Source organism: Photinus pyralis, unplaced genomic scaffold, assembly GCF_008802855.1.
Source record: "Photinus pyralis isolate 1611_PpyrPB1 unplaced genomic scaffold, Ppyr1.3 Ppyr1.4_LG5, whole genome shotgun sequence".
Lineage (NCBI taxonomy): Eukaryota > Metazoa > Arthropoda > Insecta > Coleoptera > Lampyridae > Photinus > Photinus pyralis.
Window position 1 is genome coordinate 30572090 of NW_022170596.1, and position 23969 is coordinate 30596058.

Genomic DNA, 23969 nt, shown 5'->3' on the forward strand with positions numbered 1-23969 from the left:
CACTAGTGTTATATATTCGTTTCTTCTTTCTTCTTGTTATTTAACACCATATTCCATTCAGTTTCTTTATTTCTCTTCGTCCTTGCTCTATTCTTTGTCTTTATTTCTTCAGTATCTCTCCCAGCGGTAGTAATTTCAACGCCCATATATTTGTACTTTCCACATAATTTGATTTCTTCGGCGCCTTCGAGAACTAGGTTCGTTTCTGTTGAGTTTTTAACGCATAGGTACCTTGTTTTATCCATGTTCATCCGTGAACCGCCTTTCTTGTACTCCTCTTTTATTTTTGGGTCATGTATTCCAACTGTAGTGTAAATAAGTTCGTGTTGTTCATCCGGAACCCCATACCCCTACATTTCTTTTTCCAATTTTGGAGTACTTTGTCAATATATATTTTGAAGAGGGTCGGCGAGATACAACACCCTTGTCTTAATCCTTTTGACACTGGGAATCTATTTGAAATTTTTCCACGTAATTTGAGTAGGTACTTATACAACCCTTGTACGGCTTTAATTGTATCCTCAATTCTCATTGATGTTTGTTTCACGTCGGACTTTTCATAGCTTCGAGGTTAGCATGTTCTCGTAAACTTTTGACAGATCTAGGTATATACAGGGTGTTCATTTGAGAACTTGCCACCACGGATTTATCGAAAACCACTGATTAAAGGAAAAAGCCGAGACACGTCAAAAGATTTGTCAAGGGGGACAACTATTTAACCAAGAACTGCTTCACCACCTTTTACCCTCTGCCGCCCAGGGCCATTCCCTTACAAATTAAACGACAAGTGGTATCGAGTAATAAGCTTGTTTGAAAGGTATTTCGAAAACGTTTGATTTTTTAAAATCGGTCGATTCGTTTTCGAGAAAATAATTTCCAGTTTTTCGGCTAGTGTGTAACCCATTTTGGAAGTAAAATCTGAATCAATAAATTAATTTTCACTATCCCAAGATTGGTCACATAGCAACAAATAAGTGATAATTTCGTTTGTTTTTGTTTTCTGTCCGAACAAATTAAGATAGGTCGATTAAATAAATTAAATAAAGATGTTTTCAATTTTCTCAAAAACAAGTCGACCGATTTTAAAAAATCAAACGAGGAAATAAAGGACTTTTCAAACAAGCATGAAGGTCACATTTAAATTACTACTTTATGTCTCTAATACAAAACAAGTTCCAAAAGTAATCGTAAACGATTTAGAAAAAGCGCTTTTAAAATTTAAATTTAACCAAAAAATCCGCCCACAAGAAAGTTAGCCACACAAGATACCACTTGTCATTTAAAATTTTTAAAGGAATGACCTTTTTTTATAAACTTTCAGGCTTCCGTGCATTTTCTTCACCAATCTCTATTTCTCTGCATCGTTGGTTTCAGCTCTCTCGACGTTTTTTGTTATGTATCTCTTTGTCTTTATTATTTTTATTGTTTATCCATTTGTGATACGCTTCTTTCTTTTCTTTGACTTATTCCTCTAAATTTTCGTTGTACCGTTTCGGGTATTTCAAACTATTCGCATCAACTTTTATACGGCACAAAAACTTAAACAAAAGCGCCAATGAAAAACTAAGAAAATGTCAAAAATTTCTCATGAATTTCGAGGGAATTTCCAGATTAATTCGCGAGAATCTCTAAGAAATTTTTAGTTAGGAGGAAACTCATGTGACAAAAGAGATTTCAAGAAAATTTCAAAATAGTTCATGCCACGTAAGAACACAAGCATATTTTCAAGGCAATTTCAGGAGAATTTCAAGCAAATTTCAGAAACATTTCGAAACAATTTATTTATTTATTTATTTGCCTTTATTTTTGAATGGGCGGGGTTTCAGCCAAGGCTGCTCTAGCAACCCAACCCACTACATATTTACAAATATCCATGCCCGAACCCGGATTCGAACCAGGGACCCTTAGTACCACAGTCCAGCTTCCACTGAAATGCGCCACACGGGCCGTAAAAAAATTTAGAAAAGTTCATTAGATTTTCAACTGAATTTATGAAAATTTGAATACGATTTTAATTGAAGTTTAAAACAATTTTACCCCTTCGATTTTTTTAGTTTATTTAGAATTTCAAGAAGATTTTTAGAGAAATTCATGCGATTTAACACAAAAATTCAATCTTAGAAGAATTGTAGAATAAACTAAGAGAACAAACATTAGATTGATAACGGCCAATGAGATATGGATATCTGATCACAGATATTATAGCAGATTATGGAAGCTGAAGAAATTTTCATGAGAGTTCTAAAAGAATCCTGTCTGAACCTCGCATTTAAAATTCCTTGTGAGTGTTTAGGAGGTTTGGAGAGGAATTAGGAAAAGCTATAGAGCCCATTCTTACCGAAACGATATAATGAAAATTCAATTAACGCTCTACGATGTAGATACTATTAGGTGCCTCCTTCTCTCCAAGAGGATAAAATGTAAAATTTGATTCCCTTAAAAAAACTGATGTATTCATATTTCTGAAACAAATTTTCTTTTAGGAGTTGATAACTGTATCGGCGGAAATTGTAAGAAGTTAGGGCAGATGACAAAATTGCCAAAATATATTTATTAATTATTATAATCATTAAATCAGACTAGTGTTATAGTACAGTGCGATTAAAATGCCATAATTAAGCTGAAATTTTTAATGAAAAAGAAAATTAATTACTTCTTCTCTTTTCTTTCAGAGCATACATGTACGGAATATCAATGTAAATTAAGAAAATTGTGCATTGCGACGGATTTGCTTTGCGACGGTATTAATCACTGCGCCGATGGATCAGATGAATCGTCCAACACACTATGTCAAAGTGAGTACCAAAATTTGTAGATCTACCATATCTCCTCAAATAGCTGTAGCTACTTTTCCAACTAAAACAAAGTCCGGAACCGCAAATACCTAACCTAACTGATCGTATTGAATTTAAGTTGAACTGCCCGCTGGGGAAAACTCCCGAACATCAATCAATTTATCACCGATCTCCTATTCAAATACCTCGTACAGTAAATTCTGAGGTATTTGATTATGTAAATCGCGTTGAGCTATTTGCAATCTCTACCACAAACGTTCCCAATCGGGAACGATTCTGACTTTCAATTAGAGAACACTATTGATTTGGTTTAATCTTTTTACAGACAACGAGTCCGGCCCTATTCTCGGTTTAGAAGTAACAGGATTCGTCGTAGTTGTAGTAAGCATCCTTTTAGTATTATTATTCCTCATCGCGGCCGTTGCGATTTGTATATGTAGAAGAGGAGGAAATGCGAGACCTCGTAACTCGACGCAACAGCAAAACGCATCGTATTCACGTAAGTCGACGCGCTCTCCAAAGTTTCCTCGAGTAATCTGGGTGCCTTTTTTTTCCAGTTCAGCAAATGTATGGCTCCAATGGAGCGATGAAGCAGCAAGGCTCAATGACAACTCTCCCCATACAGGGAAACTGGTGCCACCCTGCGGGCCCACTAGGGTTCCGCCACAGCACGCCGCCCCGGGCCCGCCTCTACTGCCTGGCAAAATAAGTCACGCACCCGCCAATGGTGGTGATGCGGACCTCGTCACGCAAAACCAACAGAAGGACGAGTGGTTCGTCTAGCAGTAGGTACGTGTTGTTTTCCCCAGTTGCAGCGCGACACAATGGTGCACTAATTTGCACTATTGTCATCACAAACTTCGGCCGCAGTAAAAAGCTCATCATCCATATGAAACTGGAAACTTGTTTCGAAGTGACGCTTTCCAAAGTTTCAGCTTGCATACGACAAATGCGCATTCAAATTCAGCTAACGAGCTTCGCTCTGTTTTTTTGGGAACATAAATTTCGCTTAATTAAAAGTTGGAAAGGGAGGAGATCGATTAGGCCGAATAAATTCACCCTTATTTACTTTCAATAAGGAAAGCACCTTCCGAAAAAAATTCATATTAAAATTTCTGTTCGCCATAAATTTGGAAAACGGTTATAAACTGCGACTAATCGAGCGTACATGAAGACGTAGATTGCATTTGACAGTTCTCATTTATTAAAAGCATTGATTTGGATCCGGTACCTATTTCGCAATCTGAAGACTTCGTATTGACTTTTTTTTGTTAACCAGTTGCGTTTGCTCGTATAACGATTACCTCAATTAATGCGCGGTAGGTGCGTCGTTTAGAATTTTGCATCGGAATGCCCCACGTTTAAATTAAAATGGGAAAGTTTCAAGTAATTTGAATTGCAAATTTGATTTTCATTCTGCTTACTTTCCTACCTATATCGTATATTTCATTTGAAAACGCAGGCTTGCTAGGTACAGATACGTTCGCTGCAATGTGACTTACAGGAAGGGATTTTAAACCGTATTATAAAGTGCCTTTAATCTCACAGGTCGTGTATTTAGCTAGCTCGCCCAAAGATCGTTAATTGACACGAATCGCGTACTGTTTGATTCCTGTAAAAACAAGAAGGGGGTACTGTAACGGAACCACCAATAATTTATAAAAAAAATTTTAAAATATCCACCATTGCATTGACTGCAAAATTCGCCCTTCATATTATCAAACATTCGTTCTAGAAATGTAGGTGCAATTCTTCCTTTCTCTAACGAGTTTCCTTAATTAAATTCAACAGCAATGATGAGTAATTCTTTATAGCTTCAACCTACTTTTTTAATTTGGCAATGCAAGTTTGGTGGAAAATTTCATGGGCAATTTTCATAATTGAATTAAAAAAAAAAAGAATACGGTTTAATTAACAATTAACTACATTAAACGTGTAAGCGCTAATACAAACAACGGACCCACTTAAATTACTCTTGTATTCAATATTGCTGTACGTGAGGACAATTAGTTCCGATGGAGTTGACCTGTAATTTAAATTAAAGCAATTTCATCACCAAAGCGCAAGGGAAAATAAGACGATCGGAAGGTTTATTAAGAAACTAGCAACTGTCACTATTTTACTAATTAATTTAATTAAACGCGAACTTTCCAAAGTATAGTATAAACTTCGGATTTCAATTAAGTTTGTAGTTTATTTGAGAGCGATATCCGTACAGATGAGATCAAGTTCATTTTCCTAATTTGTGGTATGGTGCCAAAGGAGTGGTATCTAAAAATTGTGAGAATAAACCTTGCAAAGGGTGTAGGGTAAACTGGGAGTTCAACTTGATTATTACACTTTTCTATTAGAAAAAACTTCCATTAAAAACCTTGAAAAAATTGCCAGTTCAAGTGGTTTTAGCTAAACAGACTTCAATTGCACAGGAAAAACTTTATGGATGGGTTTCGAAACTACTATTTTTAATCACTAAAAAATATATCAAGGGTAATGATGGGTTATACAATCATTATCATTAGTTCACTATCATTAGGAAATAGCCAATAGATCAAAGGTTTATTGCGAGTTGCTAACCAACGAATCGATCCTGAGCTTAGTGAACTAATTATTGTGTAAACCCACCAAAAAAGTATCCTTACTCGACTATCAATTATAATAGTTAGTAATAATACCTAATAGATTGCTAAATTATTATTAACATATTTCTGGTCCAATATTGATTAAGTAATCGTCTAAGAACTAAATCGAGTAATGCCCTAATTGAGATTTGGTGGCGATTGCTAGCCCAATTAGAACCAATTTCCCCACTCAACGCAACCACTCCAAATAGATTTCAATTAATTAGCATCGAATCTCAGGTTTTGGATAAATTACCCCACACGAGTAGGTAAATGTTACAACCATTAATTGATTAATTTTATTACCAAGCCAAAAATAATGCTGCTTTACAAAGCAATTCAAATACACTGCACCATTGGGTGCCCGAAGTATAAAATGGTGTATTTGAACCAATTCACAACCGAGCACTTCAAATCACTATAGGAGTATAGGAAAAATTCCTTTATAACTGTGTATTTTTATTGCATCCTTTTATTATAACCGTATATTAAATTTAAAGGGCTTTCTACTAAGCAACGTTTCTAATTGGTAGAAGCCAAAGAAGAAAATGTAGGTTTATTAAGTTTTATAAAATTTTGCTTTATATTTTTACAATTTTTTTGGTAGGTATTTGGGATCTAATTTGCCCGTGTAGGGGCGGGAAAGAATACCCCTACCGCAGAGGACACTGCGTGTCGTAAGAGGCGACTAAGCAACTGCTCATTGAAACAATTACGATTTAAATTGAACACTTACAAATAAAATAAGAAATGGTGGAATTTTAAACGTCGCAAAAACGGAAACGGACTCTAACTAGGCTGACGGAATGGGCGGTTTAATAACGCTGGAGCAAATTTAAACGTTCCATCGACGAACCAATAAAATAAATTATATTAAACTTATAGTTAAAAATAAATTCGGCCAAAAATTAATTTCCCGTTAGGGGTTGGATTTTCCCGTATGTTATTCGACGTCATGTAGGTTTTATGTTCTACTGGAATAACTATTTCTTCGGAGGTTAATGGTGCAGGTGGTGCAACATTCGTGTAGTTCCTTTTCGTCTCACCGTCCTCTTCAAAGTATTATGATTGGGTAATCCAATTACAGAATTATTAATTACTTGGATAGTTTACTCCATTTCGGTTTCTACACGAGCTACGCAACTTCCATGACAATGTTCATTTAAACATTCAACGGCGGCATCATTGCCTGTACGGATACGGGCCTTCCAACGTAGTTCTCCATCAATAAATCTTTGGTCACACCTTCAAAAACTCTTTCTACCACATATGACCTGTTGTGTAAACTACGAGTACATGGGGGTGTCGTTTCTCTAGGTTGAAATAATGCCGAAGATAAGAGCAAGCGACATTGTAGAGTCAAAAAATACGTGTCGGAATATTGGAAATGGTAGTCGGAGCATCCTGTATATAGCGTAATTCATTCATTTCATAGGATCTGGGGATTTTATTTCAAATTCACACAGAATGGACAGATTTTGTTGAATGGTCATTTTATTGTTGGCTTCTTATTGTAAATTTAGCCGGTATTTTTTTTTATTCCTTTAATTCTGCTTGGAACATTTAATCGTAACGTTTTAGCTGGTCAGGTGTTAGTAAAAAGATATTGTCGGACAAAAATTAATTGGTTTTGCGATAAACAATGCCACGTGAGAGATAAGCAACGCACGTGGTTATCAGTTCGGCCGACGGTGATGGAATTTCGAGTATCGTCGGGAATAACGATTTTAATTTTATTAAAGGAAGTGGTTTTTGCTTAGAAATAGCTAGAATTAAGTGTAAACGTGGATTGGAGCCGAAGGCTGCTGTCTCAGGTTTATTTTAAATAGAGCGTAAAGTTTGTGATGCTATTTTGTACCGGTAGTCTAACCGGTTATGTAATTTTTCTTTAAAAAAACGTAGTCGTCTTTATGTTAACAAAGTAAGTGGAAACAACTTTGATTTTGTGAAGAAGTTTCTTACTCATGGAATTTCGAATTTAAAAAGTTTGTGTTTGTCAATAATAAAGAAATAATTGTAATACAAGAAAATTCGTATTATCCGAATCATAAATTTAAGTGCTTTGGTCTTCGAGCCAGTTTTGGAATTAGTAAAACTAAAGAAAAATTTGTCAGGTGTAATTTATTAATTAACTGTTAAGCTTCTATCAAGTTTTAAATTACGAGGACTTCTTCTTAAAGATTCAAACTTTTAATTTTATCTGAAGAAAAAAAATTATCTCTGATATACGTCGGCCTTTTTTCAGGTGATGATACAGTTTTGATACTGAATTGGGTTGGATACAGTCCTTCTTCAGTGGCAATGAATTAAGAAAGATAAGTAACGAATCGTGTACATTGGCAACACGAAACTTCTTTGATTTCTCGGAACGCTGTATTTTCGGGTGATCCTTGTATTTTAAAAGTTACTAGCAAACCACCATTGTATTAATACAACAGTTTGGGGTTGACGAGTTTGACCAAAAAATTGGAAACACTTGGCTAGATTATCACAAGTAAGACAAAGGTTCACTAGGTATGTAAAAACTTGCACTTCTTGCAAATTTTAACCTCTAAAATGAACCCAATCTGCAAATGCAGAAGATTTTTTTTCACTCCGGCGCCCACATGCTCCATTTTCTCACTATCCAACACTTCTGGATCTAGTCAGCAAGACGTGCTATCCGTTCAGTAATATCAAAATGTCAAACGTGCTGGAAAAAATCCTCTAAAACATATCAACCTCCATGGGCGACCTCCAATCGTTAAGGGTTTCCGAAACCAAGGCTTTTTCCTGTGTAGGCTTCGATGCTAGTCCCTCCCAAATTACATTAGGAAAATACAGAAGTGCCAAACGCCAAAAGTCCTACATATCAATTTTTGTTTGTTTTGCAACAAGAGTACTGACTTAGAACTAGCTTCGGAGTTGACTAGAGAACCATTTATAACTTCGCTCAGTGTTGTGTATTGAGTAACTGAATCATAGATACATTAGTAAACAGTTGTTAGTGTTGTCAAACTAACGTGAATTTTGCATAATTAGTTAAAAGAGCAATAAACCATTTACACTAAAGCGGGTATTTAATATTGGCGACGAGGATCAAACACCAATGGCTTCCTTAGGCTTGGGAAGTATTGAACAATTTAATGTAGCAGCGGCGGAAACATGGACTGTGTACATACAACGGGTCAATTTTTATTTGGAAGCAAATGGAATAACGGATGCGAATAAGAAACGTGCGGTTTTTTTAAGCATTTGTGGTGACCAAACTTTTCAGATAGCGCGAAGTTTGTGTATACCAAATGAATTGGCCGACACTACTTTCGACCGCATTATTGATTTGTTGACTACCCATTTTAATCCTAAACAATCGGAAATCATACAGAGGTTTTTATTTAATCGAAGGCATCAAAAAGAGGGTGAATCAATTTCCGCGTGGGTTGCCGAACTTCGCAAAATTGGTAGTTTGTGCAATTATGGCAATGATCTTGAAAACCAAATTCGAGACCGTATCGTGTGTGGTGCGCGAGATGAATCGCTTCAGCGACGCTTATTGACGGAAGCAAAATTGACGTTTCAAATGGCATTTGATACAGCGATAGCGGCCGAAAATGCAGCCTGCCAGCTAGGGGAACTTCGAAGAGCTCCAGATAGTGCTACTATTAACAAAATGGAACATTCTAAGGAGTTGAATGCCACAAAATGTTGGAGGTGCACAGCTAATCATGACCCATTGACGTGTCGTTGGAAGGATGCTGAGTGCAGATTCTGTTCAAAGAAGGGGCATTTAGAGCGTGCTTGCTTGATGAAGAAGAATCGTGCTAAAGATAACGAAACAAGCGGAAATAAAAGGGTAGGTAAAATCAATAAAGCAAATAAGAGCGGACAATATTTAGTTAAATCAAATGTTAGTACTGACAGCGATGTATCCGACGACGATACTGTTCCAGGACTTCACAATATCGGTCGAGGTGAAGTGCCATATCGGGTTTTGTTATCTGTTAATGACAGGGAATGTGAATTTGAAGTAGATTCGGGTGCTAGTTTTACAGTGATGTACAATCATGTTTTGAAAAACTATTCCCCCATAACAAACCGCGATTAAAGGATACTAAATTAACTTTACGGGACTGGCAAAAGAAGGACATTGGGATTCTGGGCGAATGCTTGGTGCGCGTAGTATTTAGTAAACATGTTAAGAATTTGCCATTAGTAGTGACGAAGGGCGATAACATTAGTTTATTAGGACGAAATTGGTTCGCAGAGTTAGGTATCAGACTGTCAATGAACTCTGTATCGGTGGTGGACATTAAACTAGAGAAGGTTTTACAAAAGTATAGTGAGGTGTTCAATAACAGTCTCGGTACTTTTCGAGGGCTACCGGTAAATCTCCAAGTAGATCCTTCAATACGACCCATTCGTTTAAAGGCGCGTAATGTGGCTTTTGCACTACGGCCCAAAATTGATGCGGAAATTGAAAGACTAATAGGACAGGGGATTTTGAAACCGTGTGATAACCCTACATGGACGACACCAATAGTGCCGGTAGTAAAGGGAGATGGAACTATTAGGATTTGTGCCGACTATAAATGTACACTTAATCGGGCTCTTCAGGATGATCCATACCCGATGACGTCTACTCAAGAAATCTTAACTGCGTTGAATGGAGCTAAGGTATTCGCAAAATTGGATATGGCTCAGGCATATCAACAATTAAAGGTGGATGAGGATTCAGCAAAGTTACAGACCATAATCACTCAGAGAGGTACCTATACGGTCCACAGACTCTGTTTCGGAATCAAGGTGGCACCGCAGATCTTTCAACGTTTCATTAACAATCGTTTGGCAGGAATTCCGGGATGTTTTCCATACTTCGATGACATTTTGGTTGCCGCGGAAAACGATGAGGAACTGTGTGAAAGGATCGAAGAAATTTTACGCCGATTTGCAGAAGATGGACTGAAACTAAAGAAATCTAAATGTGTTTTTAGGACTACGGGCATTGAATTTTTGGGATTTTTCATCAACGCAAAGGGAGTACGTCCTACGGTTGACAAAGTTCAAGATATTAAAAATGCGCCTATACCATCTTGCAAACGGGAATTACAATCATTTCTGGGATTGTTAAATTTCTATCACGGATTCCTAAAAAATAAAGCGAATGTTGCTGAATGCTTGCATCGACTTCTGGACAAGAACGTTCCGTGGAAGTGGACAAGAAGACACCAACAAGCATTTGAAAAGGTCAAGGAGTTGCTCTCGTCGGAACAATTGCTGGTTCACTATGACCCAAAGAAAACTTTAAGACTTTCGTGCGATGCTTCTCCTTGGGCAATTGGAGTAGTACTGAGTCATGTGGAAGAAGATGGTAGGGAAGCTCCCATCGCGTTTCATTCAAAAACATTAAACCAGACAGAGCGCAGGTACAGCCAATTGGACAAGGAAGCTCTGGCAATAATTGCGGGAGTTAAAAAGTTTCATAATTATTGCTATGGACGGAAATTTGACATCATTACGGACCACAAGCCGCTTCTAGGAATATTGAGCGAGAACATTCAGGTTCCACAGATGTCATCTCCGAGATTAGTGCGCTGGGCATTATTTCTTAGTAATTATAATTATTCGCTAATACATAGGCCAGGTAAAGACATAAGTCACGCGGATGCTCTGAGCCGCATACCATTGTCTACAGAAGTTGATCTCGGCGGTGTAGAACATATTGGCGAAGTACTCATGATGGAGAATATGCCCGAAATACCTTTAAACGACGAGAAAGTTGCAGAATTAACAGGAAGAGATCCAGTTCTTAGCAGGATCCGGGAGTTTATACAATTGGGCTGGCCGAATAAGTTGGAAGAGGGATTAGCGGAAGATGAAGTACGTCCTTTCAAGGTTAGAAAGAATGAGTTATCAATTTACAAGAATTGCATACTATGGGGTACGAGAGTAGTGATTCCGCCGAAAATCCAGGAACGAGTGCTGAGAGTTCTTCATGGGGCACACATAGGAGTAGTAAGAATGAAGGCACTGGCAAGATCCTATGTTTGGTGGCCGTCAATAGATCAAGCCATTGAAAGTGCTGTAAGACAATGCCAAGAGTGCCAATTACAAATGAAGATGCCTGCTAAAGCAGCTATACACCCATGGGAATGGAGTGAGATTCCTTGGAGTCGAATACATATAGACCACGCAGGACCATTTTGTGGACAACAATTTTTAATTATTGTTGACTCTTATAGTAAATGGTTAGAGGTAAAAAGAGTTCCGTCTACATCATCTAAATGCACCATTCAAGCATTACGTGGAATTTTCGCAACTCATGGAATTCCAGAGGTAATTGTAAGTGACAATGGAAGTTCGTTTACGTCAGAAGAGTTCGAATGTTGGGCTAAGAAGAATGGAATCCGACATACTCGAGTTTCACCATACCACCCAGCGTCAAATGGCCAAGCGGAAAGAATGGTACAAGAAACCAAAAGAACTTTAAAGAAACTGAGTACGGGAGATTGGGAAGTAAAAATCGCTCGATTTTTGATAACCCAACATATTACGCCTACAACCACAACAGGAGCATCACCGTCTGAATTAATGTTCAAAAGAAAAATACGCACTTGTCTTGACCTGCTTCGGCCTAGTTTTACAAAAAAAGTGCGAGAAACGCAGGAGAAGATGATGGAAGCTGGATCTAAAAGTACCAGAGTGTTTGAACAGTCAGCATCTGTGATGGCCCGAAAATTCGGTGGAGGGGAAGGTTCAAGATGGCAACCTGAGAAGATAGTGAGGCAGTTGGGTCCAGTGACTTACGAAACGGTGGATGAAATTGGAAAAACACAGAAGCGACATGTAGACCATCTACGTAGAAACGTTATGAATGGACCATCAGAAACCGATGAAATCATAACGGACAATCTACGTACTGATGACAACAGACTTCAGGAGGAGGAACCAGTAGAGACAGCATTAGGAGATACAAAAGAAAATATGACAGTAACAACCGGTATGCAAAGACCACAAAGGAACGCCGGAATGCCCAGTCGTTTTCGAGATTTCGTGGTGTCTACTAGATAATTATAATAATTAGTTAAAAGAGCAATAAACCATTTACACTAAAGCGGGTATTTAATATTGGCGACGAGGATCAAACACCAATGGCTTCCTTAGGCTTGGGAAGTATTGAACAATTTAATGTAGCAGATGTTTTTCAAAACATGATTGTGCCATCACTGTAAAACTAGCACCCGAATCTACTTCAATAATTCATTCCGCTGGTAGAATAAATTTTGTAGGCGCTAATAATCGTTCCTGGTCATAACTTATCTCATTTAAAAGCGTCTTCCCTGACATTTTTTGGGATAGATGGCGAAATGAATATCTACATACATTGTAACAAAGGGGGTAGGTAGGTAATGGTTAAATCCCCCACAATCGATTGCATAAAGTGATCTTGTGTTAATCAAAAATGCAAATAGTGCACCTTTGCATTAGGGTGCATTGTCAAACTTTATTTTAGAAAACGCAAGGTAAAAGGTGGTTAAAAGCTTTAATTTCATTTAAAATAACGCAATAACGCGTGACGCATGCGGGCAAAGGGGAAGATCGGGGTTTGAATTTGGAAAAGAGAGACAGATTTCGAGTTCAAGTACTACGTTTCGCTTACGTTCTAAAATCGAATCTGGTTCAAACTTTATTAAGGATCCCGCACTAGGAACAGCTTTCCAAACGCGAATTTTTAATTGACACATCGATTCTGTTAGTTAAATATCCGAATGAATCCCAAAATCTCCCCCAAAACTAATTGCCACTATTATTTTAACCCCTTTTTAATATCACTTGTCCATCGTATTTTTTAATTGTGCCAATTGGAATTGTGATATTCATGAAAGCACAAAAGATAGTGTCTGGAAGGCGACCTCTCTGCAGAGAACCGAAGGTCACGTTAGGTTCAATGGATACCGCCCGCGGCATCACGGTTAGTGGAGACTCCCACCCCAGGAGAGACTTCTTCTTGAACAAAGACATCATTTGAATATGCTAACACTAGAACATGACGATACATAATCAAAGGTGCCAAAGCACAACTGCAAATTTGATAAAGAAACTAGGTACCTGCAAAAATTCGGTCCATCCGTTCCCTTTACATCGATGGCCATGAAGCCATAGAGCGAGCGAGCAATCGGACAATTGGGAGAAAACATTAGCGTCTCGCTTAGCAACTCGACACTAAAAGATGGGGTGAACTACCAAAATCTTGCTCACTAATCTTCTCCTGATCAATAGAGTGACATAATTCTGAGCTATGGAGACGAAATATGATAGAAATTCCAGAGGTTTCCGAAACCCATTAAAAAACAGTTTTTCATAGAAACTAAACGACGCAAAAAAAAACACACCACATTTGCACCGCGGTTGACAAATTTATTCTTTGAATTTCCACCAAAAATATCATTTATTTGGAAATTCAGCCCACTAAATTTTGAACTCTGTGAAAATTCTTTGATATTAAATTCCCAAACTACTCCATTTCTTAAAAATAATTCTCAAAATTAGTCGCTTTTCTTAGGTAGGTTCAGATCGAAATAAAATAGGGCGCCCAAAATTGTCTGAAAAAATTGGTAAATTACTGCAGTAGGCCACAGAAAATGTATAATTTTTAAAGGAAGTTTAATTCTTATCGCGTGTCAGTTAAAGTTTGTTTTACGCAGAGACTTTGGGGGTAAAATCTGATCCAATTTCAATGGAAACGAACTAAAAGGGTTCTGCTGGATTCGAAAAGTAGATCAGTTATTATAATAATTGTGGAAGTAATTGACCCTAAATCCATCGCCTAAAGTCAACAATTCTACCCCACTTCTTTGGCTGGACTATCTCTATAGTGTATTTGTGAATACCTCTTACGGTACACGAGAGATCCTGTCAAATCCAATTGGTTGCAAATCCAGTTTAGGGAAATAGTTACTTTATAGCGTATTGTATAATTCCGAATATTGTAACACACATTTACAGAGGCTGTCGCTACGAATTTAACTTTTCTTTGGGATCTAACTTTGTGAAGCTATAAAGTTTGTATTAAAAGAAAATAGCGTGTGCCCCATTGAGATAGAGGGATGCAAAATGTAAAGGAGTACGATATTTGCCATAAATAATTCGCTTAGGGTGAGACACGACGTGCACTTTGTTAAAGAGACAGAGTTACTACAAATTTTCTGTCATAGTCATACAACCATTAGTCTTATGTAAATTGCGCTTGCCAAAATAAAATGCCGAAAAGGAAACGCAAAGGCAACTTTTAGTATCTCGGCCGACGCATCGCCCCATTTCCATTTAAATTGCTACGAAGTTAACTCTTAAAATTAACAAACTTCGGTTTGGCCATTAATAAATAACCAAAGCGGACTTCAAACAAAATTGCTACCGATTTCCTCGGCATACCTTCAGGACGTTTCCTTTACCCGAATAAAGTTTTCACGCATTTAATTAACGTTGCCTACACGATAAGAGGATACGATTATCGTTGTGAGGCGATTTTTGAAGAACTTCTTTTTCACGCATGATGTGTTTTTCATATTTAATCTCCAATATTCGACCGATTTCACAAACGCCAGATTTGTCCCAATAAAAGGATATGTCAAAATCCGCTTCCTCTCTCGGCTTGAGCGCTTCTGATATACCTGTACGTTTAAATTTTCCATTTTTCCCAACTTCCAGCGAATTTAATTATAAGACGGGCAAGTCTATGAATGTATATAGCACAAAAGAAAATGTAATTTTGTACTCTACTTTTCCCTAAACTACCTCGTCGTAATAAAAGACAATCTATGAACCCATTTCCAAGGAAAACGTTTAGCGCGGCGCCGCAGAAATAAAAGAAACCGAAGTAATACGAAATAAGTAAAAAGTTAATAGATAGATTTAATTTATTGCCGAAAATTAATTAAGAGGCTATCGTTTCGATCTTGGCGGGGTCCAAACATTTATCAACCTCACTTTTGGTGGGAAGGAAAGGTTGGGGGAAAGTCGACGGAGCTGGACCTTTTTCTTATTATTAATATCCCTTCCTCTTACTAAATTTAAAATTGGGAAAATCTTTGAGTCACTTTGATACAATCGGTGTCACAGTAAAGATAATTGATTAATGTTTTTGGGCTTACAAAGAGAATTTATTTCTTGTATTTGTGCTCCCTTAAAGTATTACATCATAAATTCCTTTATTCGTTTTACTTTTATATTCTCGACCTTTTATTTTTTCGATTTTCACATGAACGCACTTTAGAGTAGGGAGTATATAATGAGAAAATAAATAAACTGCGTTGGTGTGCTTTGAAAAATTACTCATGTGTAGAAAGTAGTTGACTTACATATTTTATTATTGCCAACGACGTCCCACGGGGAGAACGTTCTCATTTTACCCGAGATACAAAAATCTAATGCTAAAATCGCGTAATTCCTAGCCCTTAACCTATAAATCGACCAGAAAGTGCTCTACCATTGGATAAATTCGCTCCTCATGTTTTGCAATTTTTTTAAATAAAAATAAGTCGTTGCCATCAACGAAGAACTAATTTGAAAGAAGATATTTCAGTGAGAGGCCAAGGAAGGTTCTCGGGATAAAATGAAATTGAAAATAAATTCAAAATTATTTTAATTCAGGAGAGCTTTTTTTCTAGATGACGACTGGTCAATGATTGCCCTTCTGGTCGATTGTTTTTCGGTGGTTAGCTATTCGGATGAATTTGTTCACGTATACTTGGTACGTTCACTTTGACCAAAAATAACTAGATTACTTTGAGATAAACACACGATAAGCTCAGGTAGTAGAGGTGGGCCGGGGAGAATATTGGGGTTTTTGTACACAAGCAAAAATAAGCAAAAAGGAAATGAAGTAATATTAATCCGGATAGGTCCCGCCTAGTCACTTTCAAAAGAGAGGCGAGAATACTAACCAAAAGGGGGAAACAAAGCGGACTAAGAGATCCTAGTTCTTGATAAGCTAAAGAAATAAAAAATTCTGAATTCTAGTCGTAGCGGCCTCCTGAATTCAGAAGGGTGCGTTCTGTAAATCTATAACGGGTGACAACACAAACAAACAGAGGCGGTAGTGAATCGCGCTGCACATAAAATATTGCGAAATGGCAATGCTAACGTCTGACACGGGAGCAATCGGATGTTAAAACTGTAATTAATACTCAAAAAGAATCGAGAAGTCGAATGACTTTACACTAGCAAAAGCAAAATTTTGATCTGCTACGATTTTCAGTACAACAATCTGTATGATAGCATAAACGTGACAGTAAATTCAGGAAAATGCACAAATAACTAAATTTCTATTCAATAGCAATGCAATCTAATTAATTCAAAATGTGAATACGCTAATATGAGCAGTTTCTTTGGAGTAAAACAAATAATGTAACCAAAACTTGTAGATATCGGCTTCGAGCAAAGCCTCGGTAACTTTAAAACTAATATCGATATAACGATATATTGGGGCCTTTGCTGTTTTTGATGTATGTGAATGATCTTGAGATCATTCGCAATTCACAAACTTTTAATTCAAACTTGGTGTTGTTTGCGGATGACACGACATTCAGCATTGGAGATAAGTTACTCAATAATGCATTTGAGAAATCTAGCTGTCTACGTTCGTGTGCATTTGATTGGTTTAAACGTAATAGCTTATCGGTGAATGTAAATAAAACCAAAAGTATCTGTTTTACGTCTAAACCCATACATGAATCTTTTGCTAAGGGCAAGATAAAGTTCTTGGGTGTCTATCTTGATCCCAAGCTCAACTGGCACAATCATGTCAATTACGTCGCAGTTCGTGTTTGTAATTCAATGTACTTATTGAGGAATTTACTTGATCATGTCTCTACTTCAGTTCTTAAACTAGCGTACTTTGGCGCTTGTCACAGTATCTTGTCTTATGCCACTCTGGTGTGGGGTCATGTTTCATCCACAGGTAGATTATTTCGCCTGCAGCGGCGTGCGTTGCGCATTATTAGTGGTTTAGCGTATCGGCAGGACTGTAAAAGTTGGTTTATCCAATTAAAAATCTTAACCCTGCCGTGTATTTTCATATTACAATGCCTTATTTATGTCAAAAAGAATATTCTTTCATATGAATCAAACACCATCAACCACCAACATTCGACAAGATACTGTTCTCTCCTACGCTAAATCACTTTAAACTTCAAAAATCTCTCAACGGTCCTAACTATTGGGGTGTAAAGCTTTACAATGCGTTAGATGATAATATGAAAAGGTTAGAATTATCCCAATTTAAAGCTTCCGTAAGAAAGATTTTAATCACGAACGCTTTTTATTCATTTGAGGAATTTTTACTGTTCATTCAATCTTCTTGACTTGTGTAAATAACGTTTGTTATACAAACACCAATTACTAAAAAAAAAAAAAAATAACACAAACTAATATAAAGAATATAACGTAATCAGACTATCAGAAATGAGACTTCTTAGTGACAAAAGTAATCGTAAACAAAATTGGGAAGGTATATTCTTCGGTAACAACGGAAACAAGGTGCGTACTATCAGGTATAACAGAGTGATTTACAACAGTAATGTTCTCTAAGGTTTTGAAATATACTTGCACTTAAGAACTATCTTGAAATCTCCAGGTGTAAACTTCGATGTAAGTGAGTCACAGGTAATGGCGAAATAATTTTTCAAGTCGGTAATGTAGAAACTCATCTAGCTCGTTAAAAAAAAGCCAGATCATCCACGTACTGCGTGGGTAATGCGTAAAATCCTGGTAGATCAACGTAAAAGGAAATCCAAAAGAAATAGCGATAAAAAATTAAAAGAAAACTATGGGCAAAGGTGACGCTTGAGTGTTGAATGATAGTAAAAGCCCTAAAAGAACATACGTAATGAGAAAAAATGCTGAGTAATAATGTAACATACGATACGTAGAAACGTTTCAATGGAGCCATCACAGACATCAAAGAGAAAGAGAAACCACTCCAAAGATAAATATGGATGGTACACAAGATGGAGGTAAGCAATTGAAAAGCTCCTTTATACAATTAAATGAAAGAAAGGTAGTTTGAAATTTAAACGGTACGGAAAATTCAACGTACCAAGTTCTTCTTATGTTACTCCTAGCACCCTTATAATGATATTACTTCCATGCTTCTATGTGTTATGATGGTTGAGAAAAAAAATTAGTAGTAGATCCTACATTATGTGCTACTGGTTTATTCGGAAAAAATGCGCCCTTTGGATTCCAACACATACTAATATGTTTACACCTTGTATCAATCTCTTAAAGGTCAAATAGTACCTAAAAATACTTGTGATCGGAAAAAATGGTGTTCGACTCCATTACTACACTTTATTTGATTATACTACTGTATTTAAATGTAATAAGATCGATTGAGGTGGGTTCTGCGGGAATTTACCCAGTATCCAACAAGACAAGTGTGACCTTGGAAAAAACCAAAAAGGTATATTTTTATGCATCACTTGTTGAACCCTTTTTTGCAAATAAGGCACTTTATTGAATATCGTGTGATTTTAGTTAGAAAAAGCTTAATATTACGAATGGCTATTTTGCTGGCACAAGCGTTTTCGTTCTTTGCACTTAACATACCCATATCTGATTATATTTACTACGCGTTTTTATCGCAAACATCTCAGAACGTTAAAAGTTCGGACCATGGAGTACCCAACTCTTTGGTCAGATACTTTCAAAAAATAGCATCGGACCTTCCTTTCTTGGCCCGCCAGTAAACAGAAATTATTTCACCCTTTTTCTACCATCATCATTCGAATACCCACCCCAATGAAAACCTCGGTAGATAGTGAGGGTATCCCATACCCTCCAGACCCACCGGTGCTACATTTGTGCGTATAACTCTAACCCCTGAGGAATTCCAAGAAGACCATCGGACATTCTCTTCTTGAAGACGCCGACGCGACGGTAGACTTTTTTCTAAAGCAACTGACGCTAAACATTCATGGGAGAGAATTTACCACCGGGGGGTTTGGGGGGTATGGAATACCCCCCAGCAAACAAAGATTAGTACGCATTTTCTGCCATCTTCGCTACCACCATAAAATGATTCGATTACCTCGTATATACTGGGGGGATCGAAACGAATATAGTATGAGGGGGGGGGGACTTTGGTTGAATACCCCCCAGCAAACAATACGCTTTTTCTACCATAATCACTACCACCATGAAATGTGTCGAATAAATTCGCTAGCCTTTTCTGTAAAATTTTGAAGTAGGTGCTAACGTTACACATTTTTCAGTGAGAGAGAATGTGGCGCCAGGGGTGTGTAATGGCTCTGACGTATTAATTGCCTTAGTAAAACTGTAACGGTAATTACAATTGTTGGGAATAACTTCGGGTTCGTCGTTCTGTTGATGAAATTCTTAATTCGATTTTCTTCTTTTGTTGTAGTACGTTTGGGACCTATCTTTCGTACTCACTTTCCAAGCTGCCTCAGCTAAAATAAACTTAACTCTCTAAATTAATTGAGATGCGTCGAAGTGCATCCACCTTAAGAGCCAGGCGACGAATGCTAATGTCCCCCTGCGTACTTCTACTCCGTCCGTATAATTCTGCACATTCTCGCACATACACGCCTTATCTTAAACGGATACATACCTTAACTCAAATATAGAACTGTGATACAATATTACTGTGTGTCCCACGTTTGCTGCCAAATAAATTCAGCTGGCTCAAAACAAAACAACCTTTTAATTAGGAATTATAGGTACTTTTGCTATTTTTTTGCTATTTATTTATAAGTCTTACGGGAGAGGCCCCAAAAAATTAAAGTTTTGTGTACAATTCACATATACAAAAGATAATTATGCTTAAATTACTGTAAAAAAGAAATTAAAAATAAATATAGTGAGCAGTAATAAACTAACTAAACTAACATTGGTAGTATGATTTGTCGTTTTCTCGTAGACATCCGGCTTAAGTCATAACTAAAAACCTCAATCTGGATTTTAAATTAATAATTTGGGAGAATTGGTATCCTCGATCAACTTCCCAAAATGCCAAAGAATTAACTACACAAACTTTCAACAACTGACATTCTTTGGTACACAAAGAAAAATCGCACACGAAAACTCTATCCGGGACGCAAAATGGATTCGAATAAACGTACAATTAATTGATTGACAAAAATAGATTCCGAAACACATGAAAGAAATGAAACAAAATCCGTGAAAGCAAGCAAAGCTTACAAAGGGTGTTTTGGACATATTACCCCGCATACAGGCAGTGACAATTAAAATAAAAAGTCTTAAATTGCGTCTTCAACATAACAAATAAGACTGACTGCTGCTCTTCAACCGTCGCGAAACTAACGTCTCCAGTATAAAACACCGCTTCCACCATAAAATAAGCTCCCTCTCTATGAATTTTCTAATAAATCATGGCGAATCGCGCCAAACCTCAACAATATGAAACGCGAAGCACCTGTGTCTTGGTTATCAGCGCTAGAACACGTGTGTTAATTAGATTTTGCCTAACAACAAAACAAAACTACGTAATTACAATCAAATCTGAAAGGAAAAACAAACACTGAAATACGAATTCAAGTAAAATAAACCAACTTTATTTATATTTGTAAATAATCTCCCAGATTTACTGAATAAATTTGAAATAATCTCATGTACAGGATGTCCTGTCATTATTTGTGGTGTTTAGGCTGAAATGAAGACGTTGTTTCCACAAAAATATGAATGTTTATAATGTACAAAAATCAGGAATACAAAGAAATTACTTTAAATAGACAAATTTAACCTGTTACAAAACAATAAATTCATTCATTTCATCATATTCCATACGCGAGCTTTCTTGTCCAATGTCCAATTTAAAACACAGAGATTATATTAGAAAAATACCCTTTCTCATATTGCGGAACCTTTCTTATGAAATTTGAATTAGCGACCCCTAAACTACCGTCAAGAGCACAAAAGCCCTCTTTGCTTCATCATTTATTTCACATTCTATCATTTTGAATGATCCATCGTTTGTTAGATGCATTGCTGTGGGTACTATTCTTGTTTTGTATACTTCCTCCTCAGGGAATGTGAGTGCACTTGGAAACTCTAATGGAAAGATAAGGTAATTATCATATCACAGTCACGATAAATTGCGGAAATTGTTTCTGACGCTTACTTTCCGAGGCATAATGAGCGAACATTAAACACATCACAGCAGCAAAACACGAACTGGCTGAAAAAATCACGCCCTGTAAATTAGGTGGAAGTGGCAATAAACGCTCATTAAAAACACAAAGCATCAAAGCACAGTCCAAATTGCACCTTTCAACTCGGAACAAAAAAAATGGTAGCAAACTCGAAATGATTTAAAACCGCGTAGAGAAAGTTTAGTGATAAATTAGCGTGTAGCGCTACTTACGACAACTGAATAAAGGAATTAGCCCTCTCCTCCAAACCATTAAAACTCTTATCAACTTTTAATTACATCGAACAGAAAAAGTCGGTTGCAGGTAAATAAAATAATTTATTTTTCTTTTCAGGGGCGGCCGGGTCGTAGCCTGCAGGGTGAGTCGGGTGCAGAACCCAGCGCTCGACCGATAGCATAATTTTTCTACGTGTTTCATTTATCGACGACTACAATGGAAGACGTGAGATTCGGCTGGTAAATTATAGATTTTATGGACAATTAGAAAAAAAACTAAATCACTAACATAGTGTAAATCTTTGATATCTTCCCCAACCTTTCCCTCCCACCCCAAAAAACCCGGAGTGCTTGTTAAACCCTTTTGCAACTTTTTATAACGAAATAGGTTAACTTTCTTAAGACTAATAAAGGAGATCGGGGTTGAGAGAATAAAGCAGAACGGTAGAAAATTTGTAGAATTTCTAGGTGAGTGTGAATGACAATACCACCATTAATTTTTAATACACCACATAAAAACAATTAGAGTGTATGGTGTAAGTAGCCTAAACGTAGCGGGTCTTAGTAACTGCGTTCGATTGTGGTCAAAAAGCCTCGATTTGCTGCGTTGTTCAATGTAAAGTTTTCAGCTCACAACTGCCGAATGTTAAACCGCTTCGAACGTGGATTAAAAACAATTAGACGAGTTTGAATGTTTAACTTAAGGGAGATATAAACCTTCAAACTGATCGAAAAACGTTAACGCACACCGCCAATAGACAAATACAAACATAATAACCTTAAATTGGTCGAGAATTGACCATATTTTCTAAAATTTATATTTGAGTTTTGAATTTGTCTATCCTATAAATAAATGTAATTATTACCTTAGAGTATATTAATATAACAAGAAAGCTATGAAGTTAGCTATAAAATTTTAGCGTAATTGTTTTTGTTTTTCAAAGTTGACCTTTCATACCATTTTTACACTAAAGTAGTCCGGAGTGTTTAGTAATCCATTGCTAGGGACTATTTAAAGCTTGGCGGTCGATATAGGAGCTTCGTTTTTACCATAAAACGCTTACGTCTTGTGAGCAAATTTCAGAGGTTGTCGGTTAATTAATAACAAAGTGGCAATATCCCTTCACCTAACCATATCAGAGCATGTCGAAAGTGTTTGTTTTTGTGTGATTCAGAGCCGTTTTATTCTGCGGCCCTAAATATCTACTTGTAGTAATGGTTTTGTAATGCATAAGTCTCAAAAGGGCTTCTGTGACGGGTCTTGACTAACACTAGTAGATACCTACCACCATTCTCGTCTTCTTATAGTTCTAAATGTGATCGTTTCTATTATACTCGCAAGTTCCAATTTAAACTCTTCACAGAACCTCCTTTGGGGTTTAATGCAAGTATACCTACAACGGAAATGTGAAATTCCCGTGATAACCCGCACATATCTAATCCCCAAAAAATAATCCCGCACATATCATATACTGCAATTAATTTTTCCAGATGTAATTTGCTCTCAAGAATTCATAATTTTGTGTGATGTCAAATGTATACCGCGCTAACGAAAATGCCAATTATGTACCTACCTACTAATAAAAGTCACGGCAACCATCTACATGTTCGCAAATTTTGTAATCGTCATTTTCATTGCAAAAGACGCAATCACCTTTTTTATAGTTACGTTTCGAATTTATCGCAAGGAAAATGACGAAGATTTCACTCCGTAAAATCATCAGTATTTTAATATATAGACAAGATAAACGGTTATACTTTCCGAAACACCCCTGTATACCCGCGTTGACCAATATTCATTTAGATTAATTTTAGCGAATCATGATTTTACGAAATGTTCGTGTGTGTTCTTAATGGAGAAAATGTTTCTTTAATAAAAAAAATGATAGAAGCGACTCGTTCTCATTTCGCAAGCGAGAGCCCTGTCAATGCCAGCCCGAGGAAAATCGTAGGAATTTCCGCCTTCTGAATAATTTAGCTTTCGGATGGCGATCTCATGCAATATAAAATGGGGTTTATTCTCTTATTTTGTAAAGGTCACTTTTCCCATTGAAAACAATTTCTTTGCCTAAATTCAAGAACATAAATGCTATGTAATTCGAAAGTTTTCAGGGGGTTATGTTAGTTACAATTCAAGCTGTAATTTGGACACTAAAAGTTGCGGCACCTAAT

General features: G+C 36.9%; 2 protein-coding genes across 2 annotated transcripts in view; both read left to right on the forward strand.

Annotated features, from left to right (window-relative positions):
• The window catches only part of LOC116171441, a 112381-nt gene extending 88835 nt beyond the window's left edge, over positions 1-23546 (forward strand). The window contains exons 4-7 of the mRNA XM_031488293.1: positions 2673-2795; positions 3121-3294; positions 3353-3584; positions 21916-23546. Of these exons, the coding sequence (XP_031344153.1) occupies positions 2673-2795; positions 3121-3294; positions 3353-3504 (449 nt within the window). The 3' untranslated portion in view covers positions 3505-3584; positions 21916-23546. The remainder of the gene's footprint in view (positions 1-2672; positions 2796-3120; positions 3295-3352; positions 3585-21915) is intronic.
• Positions 8502-12460, forward strand: LOC116170677 (uncharacterized protein K02A2.6-like). The gene is made up of 2 exons (XM_031487181.1): positions 8502-9443; positions 9500-12460. Exons 1-2 carry the CDS (start codon positions 8502-8504, stop codon positions 12458-12460), a joined length of 3903 nt encoding a protein of 1300 aa, XP_031343041.1.
• Positions 23547-23969: the final 423 nt, after the last annotated feature.